Source organism: Ranitomeya imitator, chromosome 3, assembly GCF_032444005.1.
Source record: "Ranitomeya imitator isolate aRanImi1 chromosome 3, aRanImi1.pri, whole genome shotgun sequence".
Classification (NCBI taxonomy): Eukaryota; Metazoa; Chordata; class Amphibia; order Anura; family Dendrobatidae; genus Ranitomeya; species Ranitomeya imitator.
The window spans coordinates 792529163-792552968 of NC_091284.1; the positions used below are offsets into that span (position 1 = coordinate 792529163).

Here is a 23806-nt window from a genome sequence, read left to right on the forward strand (position 1 = left end):
TCTCACCCCCTCCCATCCTGTGTGCATGGCTCGTCTCACCCCCTCCCATCCTGTGTGCATGGCTCATCTCCCCCCTCCCATTTTGTGTGCATGGCTCATCTCCCCCCATCCTGTGTGCATGGCTCATCTCCCCCCTCCCATCCTGTGTGCATGGTTCATCTCCCCTCCTCTCCTGTATGCATGGCTCGGCTCCCCGCTCCCATCTTGCATGGCTCGGCTCCCCATCCTCCTTCATCCACCCCCGTCCTCCCTGCCTGTCATACTCACCTTTCCCACACCGCGCCGCCGAACATCCCTCCATCTCTGTCCCGGCGCAGCACCTTCTTCCTGCGTGAGCCGTCACCTGGTACCGCTCATTAAGGTCAGGAATATGCGACCATATTCATCACCTTAATGAGCGATACCACGTGACCGCTCACACAGTACGAGCTACCGGCACTGAGACCATGCATAATTGGAGTAGGGTGAGTATGACATCTTCAAGGAGGCAGGGGGGCGGGCGACCGGGGGCGGGGGGCGGTGTATCGGTTGGGAGGTGACCCGGACTTTAATTAAGAAAATAAAGACAGAAAAAAAACTTGCTCAGGTGCTGCCCCCCCCCCGCAGTGTCCCGCCCTAGGCATGTGCCCTCAAGTGCCTAGTGGCAAATACTGCTCTGCGCACCAGCCTGGGATGGGATTTCCCAGAGGCCACCGCACCAGCCTGGACCACCAAACAACTTCTGTGACTACTCCTCCACCAGTGTCGAAACCCCTCCCCGGTAAGCTGAATTTGGACTGTAATACGGATCCCCATTTTTCTCTATTTTCCTTCTGAAAATTTGGGGTGCGTCTTATGGTCCGGTGCGTCTTATGGTCCGGTGCGTCTTAAAGTCCGAAAAATACGGTATATACAGTGGGTATGGAAAGTATTCAGATCTCTTTAAATTTTTAACTTTTTGTTTCATTGCAGCCATTTGGTAAGTTCAAAAAAGTTCATTTTTTTCTCATTAATGTACACTCTGCATCTCATCTTGACTGGAAAAAAACAGAAATGTAGAAATTTTTGCAAATTTAATAAAAAAGAAAAACTGAAATATCACATGGACATAAGTATTCAAATCCTTTGCTCAGACACTCATATTTAAGTCACATGCTGTCCATTTCCTTGTGATCCTCCTTGAGATGGTTCTACTCCTTCTTTGGAGTCCAGCTGTGTTTAATTAAACTGATAGTCCAAATAATGCAATGGCGGCCGACAGCACTACTACAGCATAAAATGGTTGCTCGTCCTAACTCCACAGGACCCAAGTGGAGAGGTACATACCAATGTATTGAAGTGAAGGACAGCATCCAATCCAGGTGAAGACAAGAAACACTTTATTGTGCCATATGTGCAACGTTTCAACCTCAGGGGGTCTTTGTCAAGCATGCTTGACAAAGACCCCCTGAGGTTGAAACGTTGCACATATGGCACAATAAAGTGTTTCTTGTCTTCACCTGGATTGGATGCTGTCCTTCACTTCAATACATTAATTAAACTGATAGGACTTGATTTGGAAAGGCACACACCTGTCTATATAAGACTTTACAGCTCACAGCACATGTCAGACTAATTAGAATCATGAGGTCAGTTCCTTTGACCTCATTATTCTTATTTGGTCTGATGAAGATAGACATTTTTGATGATAATTCTAAGCGGTATGTGTGGAGAAAACCAGGTACTGCTCATCACCTGCCCAATACAATCCCAACAGTGAAACATGGTGGTGGCAGCATCATGCTACTGGGGTGATATTCAGCTGCAGGGACAGGACGACTGGTTGTCATTGAAGGAAACATGAATGCGACCAAGGACAGAGATATCCTGGATGAGGATCTCCAAATCCAGGTGTGAAAAACTTGTTGCATCATTCCCAAGAAAAATCATGGCTGTACTAGCTCAAAAGGCGCTTCTACTCAATACTGAGCAAAGGGTCTGAATACTTTTGACCATGTGATATTTCAGTTTTTCTTTTTTAATAAATTTGCAAAAATTTCTACATTTCTCTTTTTTTCAGTCAAGATGGGGTGCAGAGCGTACATTAATGAGAAAAAAATGAACTTTTGCGAATTTACCAAATGGCTGCAATGAAACAAAGAATGAAAAATTTAAAATGGTCTGAATACTTTTCGTACCCTCTGTATGTGGTAAATTAATAGATACACTTAAAAAAGACACTGTCTAGCGAGAAAAAACCTTTGTGTGAATATATTGCCAGAAATATTGAAAATAAGTAATACTAATCAATAATATTAATAATGCTATCAACAATATTCATATCAACAATATGAATCATAAATAATAAAAGTAATACTAGAAAAAATATTATTATTATTATTATTATTATTATTATCATTAATATTATTACCAATAATAATATATGTTATCAACAATAATGATAACAATAATTGCTAAAGTTATAAAAATAAAATAACAAATAATACTAATAAATAATACAAATAATGCTATCAACAATAATAATAGCAATAATAAGAAACAAAATTAATACTAGTAAAAAATGATAACAATGATAATAATAATAATATCAACAATAGTGATAACAATAACAGCTAAAAATTATAAAAATAAAACAAATAGTAATAAATAATACTAATGATGGTATCAACAATAATAACAGTAATAAGAAACTAAAAATAATACTTGTAAATAACATATTGTTATAATAATAATAATATAAACAATAGTGATAACAATAACAACAAAAATAATAAAAATTAAATACAAAACTATAGTAACATTAATATTATCAATAATACTAATAACTATAATATAAAGTAAAACAAAAAATACAAATTATAATATAAAATTATAAAATAAAATAATAAAACAATTGCAAAGTTAGAGCTCAAAGAAGACAACAAAAAATGCAAGTGAAAGAAAAACCCAAAATGTAGGGAGTTAACATTCATCATTTTATACAACAGATGCCTGTGCAATATTTTCTGCATTTTCATTTGAAATGCTGAATGGTCAAATATGTGAAAATAATCAATAGAAAAGACAAATAAATTGTTAAATAAGACCACTCATGGTATATAGATGATATATTTGCGGGGGGCCACGCATTTCACAATGCCTGATCAGCAGCCCAGCATCTCTTATTGGATTAGATTGATTTTGTTAACGGAGGATGGTATCAATAACCAAACGTGACAGGGACCCCATCTGCTTGAATTAAATATATTGTTCCCTTTTTTATAAGTTTATATAGTTATTCCCTAGATGACAATGAGAATAGAGCTGTTATTAATATACTTCACGCGAAGAGCAAAAATCAATCCTGCCGCAGATAATCTGTCACCTCCACTTTATCTGAGCCATGGAACCTACATATTTATCATACATGGTGCCGAGAACTTTTTATCCTGCTTACTCCTGTATAAAACAGCCCAGGTCAAGGAGCACTGATTACATGTAGAAGGAGCGAGCGATCCCGTCCAAGTCAATCCATCATTTCACCAAACTCATTGCTCCGCTGAACTCGTCCTTTTTTTCCAAGACGTTCTTAATATTGATAAAGTGACGTCCTCATTCATGGTCGCAGCAAAACCGACCATTATAGTGTCATGTATAAAAATGAATGCGAAAACAATGACATTGATCGTGACACTCAAAAACCAATTAAACAAGTTTATGAAAACCTACTGGTTGCAATATGCAAAATCTTTGTCTTGTACTGAACCGGCTCCACAAGTCATCTTGTATCATTTTTATTTCAGATTTTATTGATTTAAAATGTTCAGAAATTTGAAAAAAAAAATATTGGGGATTTATGTCGCCATTTTTTTTAAACAACTAACTTTTTTTTTTTTTACTTTTTCTGTTGATGGAGAAGTATGAAAGCTTATTTTTTTGTGTGGAGCTGTAGTTTTTATTGTTGCCATTTTGGGGTATATATAACTCTTTGATATCTTTTAAAAAAAATTAAATTACTTTTCACTATACATGCTGCAAAACTTCAATATGACATGATGGCTCAGTGGTTAGCATTGTTGCTTTGTAGCTCGGTGGTCCTGGGACAACATTGTGAGGAGTCTGTATGTTCTCCTCGTGTTGGGCATATGGATTGTATACCCTGGGAATTTTTGGACAGTTTCATCCTTCTCTCAGGTAGATCCATCCACCTAAGCAAACCTGACGGTTGTTTTAGATCCTTTCCCCTTCCAACAGTAGTGTTTTCTTCAGTGTCATGCAGGTACTTCGCAACACACCCCCTCACTGGAGGGGATACACCCTCATCCCTATGCCACGCCCTGCCCTATAGCACTCCCTCAGCCCTATGCCTCGCCCTCATCCATATGCCATGCCCTCATCCCTATGCCATGCCCTTATCCCTATGCCACACCCTCAGCCCTACGTCACTCCCTCAGCCCTATGTCATGCCCTTAGCCCTATGCCACTCCCCAGACTTATGGCATGCTCTCAGCCCTATGCCACGCCCTCAGCCCTATGTCACACACTCAACCCTATACCACGCCCTTAGCCCTATGCCACACCCTCAGCCTTATGTCACACCCTCATCCCTATGCCACGCCCTGCCCTATGGCACTCCCTCAACCCTATGCCTCACCCTCATGAGATACCTAGTCCTGTAGTAATAACATCCTAATGGTAAAACACTGACTGTTTTGAAGCAGCAAAACACAGCCCAGTAAGTAACACATCACTGGAATCAGTATCTCTGCCTATACATCATGCTGCTCCCAGATTACATAGCAAACACTTGATGACATATTCCTTTTAAGTTAGTGTCCAGAGGTGTGCACCCAATATTCCACAGTGTGGTCATTTTTCTCTTTTTTAGATAGATAGATAGATAATATATATAGATACACACGTGCTCAAAATTGTTGGTACCCCTCGTTTAATGACAGAAAACCCCACAATGGTCATAGATATAGCTTGAACATGACAAAAGTAATAATAAATAAAAGATGTATGAAAATGAACAAATGAAAGTCAGACATTGCTTTTCAACCATGCTTCCACAGAATAAAAAAAAATAAAGAAAACTCATGAAATACGCCTGGACAGAAATGATGATACCCATAACTTAATATTTTGTTGCACAACCTTTTGAGGCAATCACTGCAATCAAACGATTCCTGTAACTGTCAATGAGACTTCTGCACCTCTCTACAGGTATTTTGGCCGCTCCTCAAGAACAAACTGCTCCAGTTGTCTCTTGTTTGAAGGCTGCCTTTTGCAGACGGCATGTTTCAGCTCTTTCTAAAGATGCTCAATAGGATTTAGGTCAGGGCTCCTAGAAGGCCACTTCAGAATAGTCCAATGTTTTCCTTTTAGCCATTCTTGGGTGTTTTTAGCTGCGTGTTTTGGGTCATTATCCTGTTGCAAGACCCATGACCTGCGACTGAGACCAGGCTTTTCTAACACTGGGCAGCTTATTTCTCTCTAGAATCCCTTGATAGTCTTGTGATTTCATTGTATTCTGCACAGATTCTAGACACACTGTGCCAGATGCAGCAAAGCAGCCCCAGAACATAACCGAGCCTCCTCCATGTTTCACAGTAGGGACAGTGTTCTTTTCTTGATATGCTTCATTTTTCCGTCTATGAACATAGAGCTGATGTGCCTTGCCAAAAAAGTTCCATTTCGTCTCATCTGTCCATAGGACATTCTCCTAGAAGCTTTGTGGCTTGTCAACATGTAGTTTGGCAAATTCCAGTCTGGTTTTTTTATGATTTTTTACAACAATGGTGTCCTCCTTGGTCGTCTCCCATGAAGTTCACTTTGGCTCATACAACAACAGATGGTGCGATCTGATACTGATGTTCCTTGAGCTTGAAGTTCACCTTTAATCTGTTAGAAGTTTCTCTGAGCTCTTTTGTTACCATTCGTATTATCTGTCTCCTTGATTTGTCATCAATTTTCCTCCTGCGGCCACATCCAGGGAGGTTGGCTACAGTCCCATGGATCTTAAGTTCTTAAAAATAAGTGTAACTGTAGTCACAGAATCTGTTATGTTTTTGACCATCCACCATCTTGGTGGTGTTCTGGCTGCTGGTGTTTTTCCCCTGGTGCTGGGTTGTCTTAGGTCAGGTGATTGTATCACCCTTTATTACCCAGCACCTGCTTCCCATTCCTTGCTGGACAACAGTGTTAATCCGCTAGAGTTCTGGCTAGGTGCTTAGACAGCTTTCTGTGTTTGATGTTGTGCAGTTCTGGGATCTCTGGTTCTGCTATCTTTAGTTTCTGTTTTCAGGTGGTTTCGGCAGCCTTCTCTTTGTTTCCTATTAGGAGGTGACCTGTTTTTTTGTACCCAGTCCTTAGATCTTTTAGGGACCTCCTTCCCCTTATCTATAGGTCTTCGCTGAGATTAACCTAGGATCGTCGGTGGGTCTATTCGCAAGAAATGGGTCGCCCACTCCATGGTAGAGTATGAGCCTAGTCTTAGTGCAGGGTCAGTTTTCCCCCTTCTCTACTAATTCTGTGCTGCAGTTTCATAACAACAGGAACATCACGTTGCTTGGAGATGGTCTTATAACTTTTACCTTTACCATATTTGTCTATCATTTTCTTTATAATCTCCTGAGACAACTCTCTCCTTTGCTTCCTCTGGTCCATGATGAGTGTGATACCCACCATGTCACCAAACAGCACAAGGAGTATCTGTAGCCCTATATACAGGCCACTCACTGATTCCAAGATTGTACACACCTGTGATGCTAGTTAGTGGACACACTGTGATTTAACATGTCCCTTTTGTCACATTATTTTCAGGGGTACCATCATTTCTGTCTAGGCCTATTTCATGAGTTTTATTTTTTTTAAAGTTCTGTGGAAGCATGGTAGAAAAGCAATGTCTGACTGTCATTTGTCCATTTTCATAGATCTTTTATTTATTACTAGATGGCAGCCCGATTCTAAAGAATCGGGAGTCTAGAATCCATATATACTTTATTTATTCAAATGTAAGAATAATACAATTAATAAATAATAGTAAGAAAGAACAAAAATAATAGGCAGTATATGGAGAAAACACCAAACAAAAGTTCAAAATTGGTGTGAAAATGTCACTGAACCACTTCACAACTAAATATATATAGTTTTGGTAAATGGTATTATCATTTTTTTGTCGAAATTCGTCAGGAGCTTGAAGAGCAACGTCACTGGGCCCGCCTCCACGCAGTAGAAACTTGCTGTGAGGTAAAAATTCAAAAATCACACCAAAATGGCGGGCGGAGTGTGTCACAGTACGGCACGTTTCTGATTGGTCGCTCGCAGCAGGCGGCAACCAATCAGACACTGGACACTGTTGACGTCACTTATCTCCGGACATTATCTCCGGACATTAGCTCCGGACATTAGCTCCGCACATTAGCTCCGGACATTAGCTCCGGACATTAGCTCCGGACAAAGCCACGGAAGTTGGCAGAAATTGCAGGAAGTAGTATTCTAGGCAATTAATCTCCGGACATTAGCTCCGGACATTAGCTCCGGACATTAGCTCCGGACAAAGCCACGGAAGTTGGCACAAATTGCAGGAAGTAGTATTCTAGGCAATTATATATTAGATTACTTTTGTAAGATTCAAGTTATTTCTGTGACCATTGTGGGTTTTTCTGTCATTAAACGAGGGCTACCAACAATTTTGACCTCGTGTTTATAGATAGATAGATAGATAGATAGATAGATAGATAATAGATGGTTGTGTTTCTAGCATGTCCTCCATCTGTCTGTGGTCAGTCTCATTATGTGAAAATTAAGAGCAATATACAAATCCCATAACTTAATTTGTTTGATCCCTGTAAGAGAGAAATGAAGCTAAATCGAATTGTCATGCCCGGCGTCATGATGATGTGTCTGAATTAATGTTCTGATCGCATTTATTATTTATCATTCATCAGTGTTATGGCTGCACTTCTTCTCCCCAGGATTTACATCGGGAGGATGCTAATAAATATTAAAGACATGCTCCATCTCTATTGAGTCATCTGGGCCGGTGAGATAGAAAACAGGTTTAGAAATTTTTGTCCATTTTTACAGAAAGGTTGTTCACGCCTATAATGAAGCACACAGTCGTCCGCGCTCCATATACAAACACTGTAGAATTCTTTGTTGTTGCATTTTTTTTCTCCCCTTTTTTTCCTAGAACCGTAACTTTTTATTTTTCCCATGGACTCTGGGTAAGTTGCAGTTTTCACTGACACCGTTCAGTGAACCGTATAATGTAACTTGCAGCAAAATTTTTTTAAAATAACGCAATTCCACAATTGTTCTTTTGGATTTTACTTTTACCATATTCATTGTTCGGGAAAAATAATCACGGAGACTAATTCTTCACTACAGTTATGGAGATAAAAACTCATCTAATTTTTTTTATTATTATTTTAGTGGTAAAAAAGCAATATTTTTTGTTGTTGAAGGAACTGTCAGGGCTTTTTTTTTCTTCCTCCCGAAGCTGAAATTTTCATTGATACCCAATTTGATATAAATATGAATATGACATTTAGGCCGGGGTCACACTAGCGAGTGCAATGCGAGAAACTCGCACATCAATACCCGGCACTGCTGCCGGCACTCAGGACCGGAGTGTGCGGTTGCATGTATTTCTATACAGCTGAACGCTCCGCTCCCTAGTGCCGGTGGCAGTGCCGATCGTTGAGGCAAGAGACTCGCGTGAGTTTGTCGCATTGCACTCGCAAGTGTGACCTCGGCCTTACAGCAGAGGCCCAAGGGAAGGGAAGGTGGTGGTGCTGAGCGCAAGTACTCGTTAGTCGAGTTTGCCTAGGGTGCTCCTTTACTCACCAAGTATCGTGGGTGCTGGAGTGACATGTTTGAGTCCCCGCGCTTGCATGTTTCGCCATAAAACATGTAAATTTTATCCTTGTTTTTCAGGCTAACTCGAGTAACAAGCACTTGCACCCATCACCGGAGGTCATTAATGGTCACATCTGTACCTTTCCGGCAAATTTCCTTGATTTTTATTTTTTACAGTACGAAGAACAAATTTGTGTAGCAACTTTATTTACAAAATTGATCCCAGAAACGAGCGGCTCACTAATTTGAAAAGTAGAAACTCATAGCAGCAGAGTAACACTAGAAAAGAAAAGCAAAATAGAAAGTCAGCAAGGAAATAGTGCTTAGCCCGTGTTCCCTGTGCCAGAACGTAAGTTAATCTTCGAAATGCTACCCATTCACTGTGTTATAACCTTCTGCTCAGAAGACTGAACACAGCACAACAGGCCTATGTTATCATGGCGAAACGTCTTGCTTGATTTACCGGAAAATCAGATGCGCTTACATCTATTTTCTGTTCTGATGATGATGCATTATCATAAAAGGCATCACATTATTTCTATCGCGCCAGCAAATAGTCCGCCGCCCATTCTCTACGGATGAAGGTTTTAATCACAAATTGCGATTTCTCAGTGTAAAACAGAAGGGAATGCAATTTAAAAGTATATAATGAAGATAAGTGCCGTACACGGGCAATCACAATAGTGAATGCGCTGACACATTCTGAATGTGGTCGCGAAAAATGTTCCAAGTATTCCCATACTTTTTATAGCTTAGCACACTGTAAGGAGTGAAAAAGTAATTTATTTTTTCTTTCTTTATTTCTTTCTTTCTTTTTTTTTTTGCGGTTGCTTACGGAAAAGTGAAAGGCAAGCGATACGACTTGGAGAAATTAAAAAAATATCATTAGGCCCTCACTTTATGCTGCAGCTTTACTTTAATTTTTTAATCAATGCTGTTTGTTTGTTTGTTTGTTTGTTTTTTGCGTGCCAAACTTTATTTTTTTATGGTACCGTTTGGGGTTACAGTGGGGGAAATAAGCATTTGATCCTTTGCTGATTTTGTAAGTTTGCCCACTGACAAAGACATGAACAGTCTATAATTTTAAAGGGACTCTGTCACCTGAATTTGGAGGGAACAATTTTCAGCCATAGGGGCGGGGTTTTCAGGTGTTTGATTCACCCTTTCCTTACCAGCTGGCTGCATGCTGGCTGCAATATTGGATTGAAGTTCATTCTCTGTCCTCCGTAGTACACGCCTGCACAAGATAATCTTGCATTGCGCAGGCGTGTACTATGGAGGACAGAGAATGAACTTCAATCCAATATTGCAGCCAGCTGGTAAGGAAAGGGTGAATCAAACACCCAAAAACCCGCCTCCATGGCTGAAGATTGTTCCCTCCAAATTCAGGTGACAGTGTCCCTTTAAGGGTAGGTTCATTTTAACATTGAGATATAGAATATCAAAAATAAAATCCAGAAAATCATTTTGTATAAATTATATAAATTTATTTGCATTTTGCAGTGAGAAATAAGTATTTGATCCCTCTGGCAAACAAGACTTAACCCTGCTGTACTGTTTGGGTCAATATGACCCGAAATGATTTTTGAGACCCTGTAGATTTTTTTATATGAGGATTTGAAACTAGTGGTATCTTGACTTCTCCTCATTTGTGGAGCTCTCTCTATTTTTTTTTTTTGTTTCCTTTTTGCTACACGCTGATTGTTACACTTGTACTGTTCGGGTCAATACATAGTAACATAGTTAGTAAGGCCGAAAAAAGACCCGAAATTAATGGTCTCATAGTTATATATGGACAACACGGTCCGTACTCAAATCATGATTGATGGATGTGTCAAATCATCCTGAAAGGGACAATGAATAGAAGATTCACCAACATCTCTCCTGATCCCCTGACCACTTCTTTCCCACCCCAATATGTCATGGCACCACAAGAACAGTATTTGTCCAATTTTTCCAACTTTAATAGAAAAAAAAAACATTGAAGAGGATCAAAACTTTTTTTTTATATAACTTTGTCTATCATGGAAAGTTATAAAAGTTTGAAATCACTTTTTTTTAGAGCATTCATCCCTTACAAAGAGAAAAAAATGCCTGTAAATTAAAATGCATGTAAATTATTTCCAAATCCAATTGTCCCCTGTCTATTTATCTACCTTTAACTCACTTGGAGTACAGATGATGGCAGTAACATAGTAACATAGTAACATAGTTAGTAAGGCCAAAAAAAGACATTTGTCCATCCAGTTCAGCCTATATTCCATCATAATAAATCCCCAGATCTACGTCCTTCTACAGAACCTAATAATTGTATGATACAATATTGTTCTGCTCCAGGAAGACATCCAGGCCTCTCTTGAACCCCTCGACTGAGTTCGCCATCACCACCTCCTCAGGCAAGCAATTCCAGATTCTCACTGCCCTAACAGTAAAGAATCCTCTTCTATGTTGGTGGAAAAACCTTCTCTCCTCCAGACGCAAAGAATGCCCTCTTGTGCCCGTCACCTTCCTTGGTATAAACAGATCCTCAGCTAGATATTTGTATTGTCCCCTTATATACTTATACATGGTTATTAGATCGCCCCTCAGTCGTCTTTTTTCTAGACTAAATAATCCTAATTTCGCTAATCTATCTGGGTATTGTAGTTCTCCCATCCCCTTTATTAATTTTGTTGCCCTCCTTTGTACTCTCTCTAGTTCCATTATATCCTTCCTGAGCACCGGTGCCCAAAACTGGACACAGTACTCCATGTGCGGTCTAACTAGGGATTTGTACAGAGGCAGTATAATGCTCTCATCATGTGTATCCAGACCTCTTTTAATGCACCCCATGATCCTGTTTGCCTTGGCAGCTGCTGCCTGGCACTGGCTGGCGACCCGATAGCATTTTATAATGTTCTACAGGTCTCTGATTATTTCTGACTGCAAAAGTTATGTTTTTTTATGTGTGCTTCATCTCAAAATGGTGGTGGTTTCACTGTTCTTATCAGTAAACAAGTAATTATCTAGTATTATCCATTTGCTGTTTGTGAGAGAGGAGACTGGTTGTCTATCATTCAAAGGCTCGGGGTTTCACTGTTATTGGTGGTGAAAATGTAACTGTTGATGTGCAACTGGTGGCATTCCGAGATAGGTGCCCATTCAGACAATATATACCAAGTAAGCCAGCAAAATACGGCATCAAGATTTGGACACTTTGCGACAGCAAAGGTTCATATGCTCAAAATGCTCAAGTGTATACAGGAAAAAACCCTGGTGAAAGACCTGAAAAAAATCAGGGTATGCGTGTTGTTCTCGATTTGACTCATGGACTAAAAGGACAAAATGTCACATGTGACAACTTTTTTACATCCTATCAACTAGGCCAGATGTTGAAGAAAAAACAACTTACCATTCTGGGTACTATAAGAAAAAACAAACCTGAACTACAGCAAGGTATCCTTAGCAAGAGAGAGGTGTACAGTTCTACTTTTTTTTTTCTGGAAATACAACTGTTGTTTCTTATGTTCTAAAAAAACCCAAACAGGTAATTCTAATAAGCACAATGCACCATGACAATGCCGAAGACAGAAAGCCTGACATTATTTTGGGTTATAATGCCCCAAAGGGAACAGTTGATACTTTAGACCAAGCAATATCAACATATACATGCAAACGCAAAACCAATCGGTGGCCAATGATTTTATTTTATAACATACTGGACGTTTCTGCATACAATGCATTTATCTTATGGAGAGAAATCGACCCCGATTGGAACCGGAATAAGCTGCATAAAAGAAGATTATTTCTTGAGGAATTGGGCAAATCCCTGGTTAGGCCATATATTGAGAGCAGAAAAGTGACCCCCAGAAGTGAAGGAGCAACAGCCATTGTAAAAAGTGTCCAGCATGCTCAAGAAAGAGACTCCACATCCATGGCCTCCACCAGCACAGCTACCAGCAGCACGGCCTCCACCAGCACAGCTACCAGCAGCACGGCCTCCACCAGCACAGCTACCAGCACAGCACAGCTACCAGCACAACACAGCTACCAGCAGCACAGCTACCAGCACAGCACAGCTACCAGCACAACACAGCTACCAGCAGCACAGCTGCCAGCACAGCACAGCTACCAGCACAACACAGCTACCAGCAGCACAGCTGCCAGCACAGCACAGCTACCAGCACAACACAGCTACCAGCAGCACAGCTACCAGCACAGCACAGCTACCAGCACAGCACAGCTACCAGCAGCACAGCTACCAGCACAGCACAGCTACCAGCACAGCACAGCTACCGGCAGCACAGCTACCAGCACAGCACAGCTACCAGCAGCACAGCTACCAACACAGCAAGGCTACCAGCACAGCACAGCTACCAGCAGCACAGCTACCAGCACAGCACAGCTACCAGCACAGCACAGCTACCAGCAGCACAGCTACCAGCACAGCACAGCTACCAGCACAACACAGCTACCAGCAGCACAGCTACCAGCACAGCACAGCTACCAGCACAGCACAGCTACCAGCAGCACAGCTACCAGCACAGCACAGCTACCAGCACAGCACAGCTACCAGCACAGCACAGCTACCGGCAGCACAGCTACCAGCACAGCACAGCTACCAGCAGCACAGCTACCAGCACAGCACAGCTACCAGCACAGCACAGCTACCAGCAGCACAGCTACCAGCACAGCACAGCTACCAGCAGATCACAGCTACCGGCAGCACAGCTACCAGCACAGCACAGCTACCAGCAGCACAGCTACCAGCACAGCACAGCTACCAGCACAGCACAGCTACCGACAGCACAGCTACCAGCACAGCACAGCTACCAGCACAGCACAGCTACCAGCAGCACAGCTACCAGCAGCACAGCTACCAGCACAGCACAGCTACCAGCACAGCACAGCTACCGGCAGCACAGCTACCAGCAGCACAGCTACCAGCACATCACAGCTACCAGCACATCACAGCTACCAGCAGAGCACAGCTACCAGCAGCACAGCTACCAGCACAGCACAGCTACCAGCACAGCACAGCTACCAGCAGCACAGCTACCAGCACAGCACAGCTACCAGCAAAAAAGGAAGAGATGTAGCTTCTGTCCATCTTCCTGTGACAACAAGACTAATCTGACATGTGCTGGATGTTCAAAATATCTGTGTAACGGACATGTGTCTTATTATTGTGTTCAGTGTAAAACCGCATGAACATGTTCAGTTTTTCTTTTTTCTTTCTAAAAAGGTTGAAGTTTTTATGATTTTTCATTTGTTGATTTATAAATATTGTTTTCAAAAGGTTAAATTTCATGTTTTACTAATAGTAATGTAAAGCTTCTTTGTTATTTGTGTGCAGAATGCCAACAATCAAAGATAATTGTAAAAAGCCTGTGTAACCTTTTTATGAAAAAAAAAAAAAAAATTATTAAGTTTAAAATTTTCATTTGTTTATGATCAACCATATTCACATACAGTATAATAATGAAAAAAGTATTCAAATAAAACACTTGCAGTAGCTAAAAATCAAGAATTAATAGGTCGGGTCACATTGACCCGGGAACAGTACAAGTGTATAGCAAATGCGAACAGAACAGCAGGATTAATACTTGGTGGCAAAACCCTTGTTGGCAAGCACAGCAGTCAGACGTTTTTTGTAGTTGATAATGAGCTCTGCGCCCATGCCAGGAGGAATTTTGATCCATTCCTCTTTGCAGATCATTTCTAAATCATTAAGATTTTGAGGTTGTTACTTGGCAACTTGGAGCTTCAACTCCCTCCATAGGTTTTTATGGGATTAAGGTCTGGAGACTGGCTAGGCCACTCTGTGACCTTAATGTGCTTCTTTTTGAGCCACTCCTTTGTTGCCTTGGCTGTATGTTTTGGGTCATTGTCTTGCTGGAAGACCCAGCCACGATGCATTTTTAATGTCCTGGTGGATGAAAGGAGGTGGTCTCTCAGGATTTTACGGTACATGGCTCCATCCATTCTCCCTCTGATGAAGTGAAGTAGTCCTGTGGCCTTAGCAGAGAAACGCCACGCCCCCAAAACATAATGTTTCCACCTCCATGCTTGACAGTGGGGAGGGTGTTCTTTGGGTCATAAACAGCATTTCTCTTCCTCCAAACACAGCAAGTTGAGTTTATGCCAAAGAGATCAATTTTTGTCTCATCTGACCACAGCCCCTTCTCCCAATCACTCACAGAATCATCCAGGTGTTCATTGGCAAACTTCAGACTGGCCTGCACATGTGCCTTCTTGAGCAGGGGGACCGTGTGGGCACTGCCGGATTTTAAATCTTTACGGCGTAATGTGTTACCAATGGTTTTCTTGGTGACTGTGGTCCCAGCTGCCTTGAGATCATTAACAGGTTCCCCCCGTATAGTTTTAGGCTGATCTCTCACCTTCCTCATGATCAAGGACACCCCACTAGGGTTGAGCGAAACGGGTCGGCAATATTCAGAAGTCGCCGACTTTTGGCAAAGTCGGGTTTCATGAAACCCGACCCGACCCCTGTGTGGGGTCGGCCATGAAGTCGGCGATCTTCTGAATCTGGAATCGGAATTCCGATACTGATTCCCGATATGTTTAAGATATCGGGAATTGGTATCGGAATTCAGATTTAAGTGTAAAATAAAGAATTAAAATAAAAAATATCGCCATACTTACCCTCTGACGCGCCCTGGTACTAACCGGGAACCTTCCTTCCTTAGAATCAGCCTTCCAGGACCTTGCGGTGACGTCGCGGTGACGTCGCGGCTTGTGATTGGTCGCGCGGCCGCCCATGTGACCGCTCGCGCGACCAATCACAAGCCGCGACGTCACCGTGACGTCACCCGAGGTCCTGGAAGGGCTGATTCTTAGGAAGGAAGGCTGCCGGATAGAAGCAGGGCGCGTCCGAGGGTGAGTATATTCCTATTAGGTATATACTCACCCTCGGACGCGCCCTGCTTCTTTCCGGCAGCCTTCCTTCCTAAGAATCAGCCCTTCCAGGACCTTCGGTGACGTTGCGGCTTGTGATTGGTCGCGCGAGCGGTCACATGGGCGGCCGCGCAACCAATCACAAGCCACGACGTCACCGCGACGTCACCGCAAGGTCCTGGAAGGCTGATTCTAAGGAAGGAAGTCTGCCGGTGAGAACCAGGGCGCGTCAGAGGGTAAGTATGGCGATATTTTTTATTTTAATTCTTTATTTTACACTTAAATATGGATCCCAAGGCCTGAAGGAGAGTTTCCGCTGCTTCAGACCCTGGGAACCATTGGAAACCCAATGCACTGCATTGGGTTTCGAGTTTCGGCCGACCCCGACTTTTTTATAGGATCGCCCGATTTCACTCGACCCGACTTTTGAAAAAGTTGGGTTTCGTGAAACCCGACCCGATCCTATAAAAGTAAAGGTCGCTCAACCCTATACCCCACGAGGTAACATAGTAACATAGTAACATAGTTAGTAAGGCCGAAAAAAGACATTTGTCCATCCAGTTCAGCCCATATTCCATCATAATAAATCCCCAGATCTACGTCCTTCTACAGAACCTAATAATTGTATGATACAATATTGTTCTGCTCCAGGAAGACATCCAGGCCTCTCTTGAACCCCTCGACTGAGTTCGCCATCACCACCTGCTCAGGCAAGCAATTCCAGATTCTCACTGCCCTAACAGTAAAGAATCCTCTTCTATGTTGGTGGAAAAACCTTCTCTCCTCCAGACGCAAAGAATGCCCCCTTGTGCCAGTCACCTTCCTTGGTATAAACAGATCCTCAGCGAGATATTTGTATTGTCCCCTTATATACTTATACATGTTTATTAGATCGCCCCTCAGTCGTCTTTTTTCTAGACTAAATAATCCTAATTTCGCTAATCTATCTGGGTATTGTAGTTCTCCCATCCCCTTTATTAATTTTGTTGCCCTCCTTTGTACTCTCTCTAGTTCCATTATATCCTTCCTGAGCACCGGTGCCCAAAACTGGACACAGTACTCCATGTGCGGTCTAACTAGGGATTTGTACAGAGGCAGTATAATGCTCTCATCATGTGTATCCAGACCTCTTTTAATGCACCCCATGATCCTGTTTGCCTTGGCAGCTGCTGCCTGGCACTGGCTGCTCCAGGTAAGTTTATCATTAACTAGGATCCCCAAGTCCTTCTCCCTGTCAGATTTACCCAGTGGTTTCCCATTCAGTGTGTAATGGTGATATTGATTCCCTCTTCCCATGTGTATAACCTTACATTTATCATTGTTAAACCTCATCTGCCACCTTTCAGCCCAAGTTTCCAACTTATCCAGATCCATCTGTAGCAGAATACTATCTTCTCTTGTATTAACTGCTTTACATAGTTTTGTATCATCTGCAAATATCGATATTTTACTGTGTAAACCTTCTACTAGATCATTAATTAATATGTTGAAGAGAACATGTCCCAATACCGACCCCTGCGGTACCCCACTGGTCACAGCGACCCAGTTAGAGACTATACCATTTATAACCACCCTCTGCTTTCTATCACTAAGCCAGTTACTAACCCATTTACACACATTTTCCCCCAGACCAAGCATTCTCATTTTGTGTACCAACCTCTTGTGCGGCACGGTATCAAACGCTTTGGAAAAATCGAGATATACCACGTCCAATGACTCACCGTGGTCCAGCCTATAGCTTACCTCTTCATAAAAACTGATTAGATTGGTTTGACAGGAGCGATTTCTCATAAACCCATGCTGATATGGAGTTAAACAGTTATTCTCATTGAGATAATCCAGAATAACATCCCTCAGAAACCCTTCAAATATTTTACCAACAATAGAGGTTAGACTTACTGGCCTATAATTTCCAGGTTCACTTTTAGAGCCCTTTTTGAATATTGGCACCACATTTGCTATGCGCCAATCCTGCGGAACAGACCCTGTCGCTATAGAGTCCCTAAAAATAAGAAATAATGGTTTATCTATTACATTACTTAGTTCTCTTAGTACTCGTGGGTGTAGGCCATCCGGACCCGGAGATTTATCTATTTTAATCTTATTTAGCCGGTTTCGCACCTCTTCTTGGGTTAGATTGGTGAGGTGAGATTTTACATGGTGCCCCAGATTGATGTCGATTGACAGTCATTTTGTATTTCTTCCATTTTCTTACTATTGCACCAACAGTTGTCTCATTCTAACCAGGCGTCTTACTTATGGTTTTGTAGCCCATTACAGCTTTGTGCAGGTGATGATCTTGTCCCTGACATCCTTATAAAGCTCTTTGGTCTTGCCCATGTTGTAGAGGTTAGATTCTGACTGACTAATTGAGTCTGTGGACAGGAGTCTTTTATAAAGGTGACTATGTGAGACAGCGGTCTTTAATGAAAGTAATGAGTTGATTAGGAGCATCTAACTGGTCTATAGGAGCCAGAACTCTTAATGGTTGGTAGAGGATCAAAAGCTTATTTCTCACTGCAAAATGCAAATAAATTTATATAACTTGTACAATGTGATTTTCTGGATTTTATTCTTGATATTCTATCTCTCAATGTTAAAATTAACCTACTCTTAAAATTATAGACTGTTCATGTCTGTCAGTGGGGAAACTTCCAAAATCAGCAAGGGATCAAATACTTATTTCCCCAACTGTATATATGACAATATCATCACGTTTTATTGTGAGTTTTTTTTTTTGGGGGGGTGAAGTGACTTAATGTCGTCGATTCTGGGGTTTTGATCTTTGCTGATCAGATAGAGCTGCAGTGTAAAGTATCGGGGGTGAAACAGAAGTCAAGAAATGTGTTTCAGGCAAGCTCCCATTTAGGCTGGTTTCGCACATCTGATGTCCACAGTCCAAGTATGTTTTCCGCACCATCCGCAGGTCTCCCGACCCAAAATTAATGGTCCCATAGTTATATATGGACAACACGGTCCGTACTGAAATCATGATTGATGGATGTGTCAAATCATCCTGAAAGGGACAATGAATAGAAGATTCACCAACATCTCTCCTGATCCCCTGACCACTTCTTTCCCACCCCAATATGTCATGGCACCACAAGAACAGTATTTGTCCAATTTTTCCAACTTTTATAGAAAAAAAAAAGCATTTTTTATATAACTTTGTCCATCATGGAAAGTTATAAAAGTTTGAAATCACTTTTTTTTTTAGATCATTCATCCCTTAAAAAGAGAAAAAAATGCATGGAAATTATTTCCAAATCCAATTGTCCCCAGTCTATTTATCAACCTTTAACTCACTTGGAGTACAGACGATGGCAGTGAAAGGGACAAAATCATAAAAAATAAATGTGTACGCATGGAAGGAGAATATTGATTTCTTATTTTGATTTCTAAATTGTCCACGGAAATATGAACAATGCGTAGACATAACAAAATGAAATTCTGGGATGCAATCTTTTAATTGATTTAATTCTGGCTTCCTGCAGCCACCACTAGATGGCGCCAAGGATTTAACTGTATACAGTTTTTGCTTTCTAACTCTCCAAAGCTCCCCCTAGTGGCTGCTGCAGTTAGGTTTAAACACAACATGAAATATGGGCATCACTTTTAAAATAAACCTAATTATTCGCTTAGAACTGAACAATGTCTGACTTTTCTTCAGCAATGTCAAAAGGTCTTTTGGGGGAAAAAAAAAGCTATAGTAATTGAATCCATTGGAGACCATTCAAGGATGTCTTTTTTTTTTTTCTTCTCCCCAAATTGGTTATTCTCCTATTGCTTAAGAGTGATTCTGAGGAGTAATATTGCCCCTGGGGAGAAAGGATTCTCCAGCCTAACCATCCAGCTGACAGCATGAATGATTACCACCGGGCCTAAAATGTAATGATATAGCAATGAGAGGAATGGCATCTGCATAGCGGGTCCTGGCTGCCTGTCACACATTCTTCACTGGTGACTACAGCTTGATACATTGCCACTTCTCAGCCTTCCAAAGTGCTTTTTTTTTGCAGCATAAAGACTTTGCCTGCGATCCAACCTTTTCTTTAAATATCTCAAGCGCTGCGAAATTTGATTGTCAACATGTAATATATGTGAAGTCCCGGTAATGAATCACATTTGTCACTTGGCTTCCAATTCTAAAAGTTTTCTACTGATTTACAATGTGGAAGGCTGTGGATACTCCTGACTTGTGGGACAGGAATATGAGCGATTATATGGAAATGACCCCTACAGCAGCTCCCCCCGTTACTGGCTTGGGTACATTAGAATAATTAAAGGTTGTCTTGGATAGAAAACCCATTTTTAAAAACTCAGGTAATTCCTTATCCAAGAACTACACGTACACCAAGAAGGCAAAATGGCAGAATTCTCGAAAAAAACAATTGGCAGAATTCTCGAAAAAAACAAATGGCAGAATTCTCGAAAAAACCTATTCAAAACATCTCGATTTATTCAGTTTGGAGTATGAGCGCCCCTCACACAGAAATCCCCGCACTTAAAGCCTTTGCTGCCATCAGTGAGGCTATTAAATTGGTTGGTTTTGGGGGGGGTATCATTGTAAATTTTGCACCATTTTGCTTTCACAGGGTCTGTGACCATGCAAAATTTGTACTGAAACATAATTGCAAAATTAGTATTTAGCCCAAATTACATGCATTTAGAAAAAAAAGTTGCCACAAAAGGTGGAAAATCCCTTTAATGGCTGGCTGGAGAATGTTTTGCTACACTAAGCGCACTTGGGCACTCTGATCATCAAGATCCGCTGCTGTCAGCTACTTTTGCGGTTGCCGACCAAGGACGTCCTAGATGTGTCAATGAGAGACAAGTCCGGAGACTTTGCAGGCCACGGTAGTACTTTTAAATTTGACAGCCAAAGTTGAGCAGATCAGCCCAAATCATATTTTGGGAGATTCACATATCTCTATATTCATCAAATCCCAAGAAGGGTGAAGATAGACAACCAGAAACAAGCAAAACTTTTTGTGTTATTTTCCGTTATTGTCAGAAAATATTTTTACTGAAAGTGTAACTTTTTGGCTAGACAATGATTGTTATATGGCTGTGATGGTTTTGCTAGTGGGTCAGGATAAATGTTTGAATTTTTAGTCTGAGAAATGTAGTTTATAACTAAATATGGAAACATACAGCAGAAATACAGTGCCTTGCAAAAGTATTCGGCCCCCTGGAACTTTTCAGCCTTTTCCCACATATCATGCTTCAAACATAAAGATACCAAATGTAAATTTTTGGTGAAGAATCAACAAGTGGAACACAATTGTGAAGTTGAATGAAATTTATTGGTTATTTTACATTTTTGTGGAAATTCAAAATCTGAAAAGTGTGGCGTGAAATATTATTTGGCCCCTTTAACTTCATACTTTGTTGCGCCACCTTTTGCTGCGATTACAGCTGCAGTCACTTGGGGTATGTTTCTATCAGTTTTGTACATCGAGAGACTGAAATTCTTGCCCAGTCTTCCTTGGCAAACAGCTCGAGCTCAGTGAGGTTTGATGGAGATCGTTTGTGAACAGCAGTTTTCAGCTCTTTCCACAGATTCTCAATTGGATTGAGGTCTGGACTCTGACTTGGCCATTCTAACACCTGGATACGTTTATTTGTGAACCATTCCATTGTAGATTTTGCTTTATGTTTGGGATCATTGTCTTGTTGGAAGACAAATCTTCGTCCCAGTCTCAGGTCTTTTGGAGACTCCAACAGGTTTTCTTCAAGAATGCTCCTGTATTTGGCTCCATCCATCTTCCCATCAATTTTAACCATCTTCCCTGTCCCTACTGAAGAAAAGCAGGCCCAAACCATGATGCTGCCACCACCATGTTTGACAGTGGGGATGGTGTGTTCAGGGTGATGAGCTGTATTGCCTTTATTCCAAACATATAGCTTGGAATTGTTGCCAAAAAGTTCGATTTTGGTTTCATCTGACCAGAGCACCTTCTTCCACATGTTTGGTGTGTCTCCCAGGTGGCTTTTTGCAAACTTTAAACTACACTTTTAATGGATTTTTTTGAGAAATGGCTTTCTTCTTGCCACTCTTCCATAAAGGCCAGATTTGTGCAGTGTACGACTGATTGTTGTCCTATGGACAGACTCTCCCACCTCAGCTGTAGATCTCTGCAGTTCATCCAGAGTTATCATGGGCCTCTTGGCTGCATCTCCGATCAGTCTTCTCCTTGTTTGAGATGAAAGTTTAGAGGGACGGCCGGGTCTTGGTAGATTTGCAGTGGTATGATACTCCTTCCATTTCAATATGATCGCTTGTACAGTGCTCCTTGGTATGTTTAAAGTTTTGGAAATCATTTTGTATCCAGATCCAGCTTTAAACTTCTCCACAACAGTATCACGGACCTGCCTGTTGTGTTCCTTGGTCTTCATGATGCTCTCTGTGCTTCAAGCAGAACGGAGACTTGATTGCACACAGGTGGATTATATTTATCATCATTAGGCATTTAGGACAACATTGGATCATTCCGAGATCCACAATGAACTTCTGGAGTGAGTTTGCTGCACTGAAAGTAAAGGGGCCGAATAATATTGCACGCCCCACTTTTCAGTTTTTGAATTTCCACAAAAATTTAAAATAACCAATACATTTCGTTCAACTTCACAATTGTGTTCCACTTGTTGTTGATTCTTCACCAAAAATGTACATTTGGTATCTTTATGTTTGAAGTGTGATATGTGGGAAAAGGATGAAAAGTTCCAGGGAGCCGAATACTTTTGCAAGGCACTGTATATCCTGGCAGAGTAATTGGAAGTTATGTTTGTTTGTTTTTTTTTCAACCTGGTAAACTCATTCCACTCATCTTGGGATATGTTGAACCAAGAAGAAAGGTAAAGAAGGACATATAAGAAGGAACATTCTTGAAAAGGAAATAGTATTAATGCCATACAATATATTGTAACATTAAAAACATAATTGATAAAAATAAATGATGGATATATAAAAATTAGATAGATGAATAGATATGAGGATAGATAGATAATAGATAGATGGATGGATGGATGGATGGATGGATGGATGGATGGATGGATGGATGGATGGATGGATGTATGGATGGATGGATGGATAGATAGACTATATATACAGTATTACTTTACACTTTCTTGGTGTCTTCTTTTCCAGGTCCACCTGGTTCACCTGGGGTGGTGATTGTGGAGGAAATTACAGAAAGTACAGCCACCCTGTCCTGGAGTCCCGGTGCTGACAATCACAGTCCCATCCTCTATTACAACTTACAAGCCCGAAGTCCTTTCTCATTAGGTTGGCAAACTGTGAAAACTGGTAAGCTTGATTTCCTGCCTATTTCAACAAGACATAACAATTAATTGCAAACCAGGAACACAATAAATACAAAAGATTAAACTCACAAATAATAAAGCTTTCACTGTAGGAATTGTGTGGATATGCTGAAATCTGCAGGTAGAATTTAGTAACTGAAATATACATATTATAATACATATATCTACTATATAATTGTCTAAGGGGTACTTCCATCTGTCCTTCTGTCTGTCTGTCTATCTGTCACGGATATTCATTGGTCGTGGCCTCTGTCTATCATGGAAATCCAAGTCACTGATTGGTTGCCGCAAAACAGCCACGACCAATCAGCGACGGGCACAGTCCGGAAGAAAATGGCCGCTCCTTACTCCCCGCAGTCAGTGGCCGGCGCCCGCTCCATACTCCCCGCAGTGTCCCCGGCGCCCGCTCCATACTCCCCGCTCCCCGCAGTGTCCCCGGCGACTGCTCCATACTCCCCGCTCCCTGCAGTGTCCCCGGCGCCCGCTCCATACTCCCCGCAGTGTCCCTGGCGCCTGCTTCATACTCCCCGCTCCCCGCAGTCAGTGTCCCCAGCGCTCCGCTCCATGCTCCGCGCAGTCACTCTCCCCGACGCCCGATCCATACTCCCCTCCGGTCACCGCTAACACAAGGTTAATGCCGGCGGTAACGGACCGCGTTATGCCGCGGGTAACGCACTCCATTACCGCCGCTATTAACCCTGTGTGTCCCCAACCTTTTACTATTGATGCTGCCTATGCAACATCAATAGTAAAAAAAGCA

At 41.6% G+C, this 23806-nt stretch overlaps 1 protein-coding gene across 1 annotated transcript in view; it reads left to right on the forward strand.

The window, feature by feature from the left end:
* The window catches only part of CNTN5 (contactin 5), a 2082395-nt gene that overhangs the window by 1826380 nt on the left and 232209 nt on the right, over nucleotides 1–23806 (forward strand). The window contains exon 18 of the mRNA XM_069759184.1: nucleotides 22871–23029. Within this exon, the coding sequence (XP_069615285.1) occupies nucleotides 22871–23029 (159 nt within the window). The remainder of the gene's footprint in view (nucleotides 1–22870; nucleotides 23030–23806) is intronic.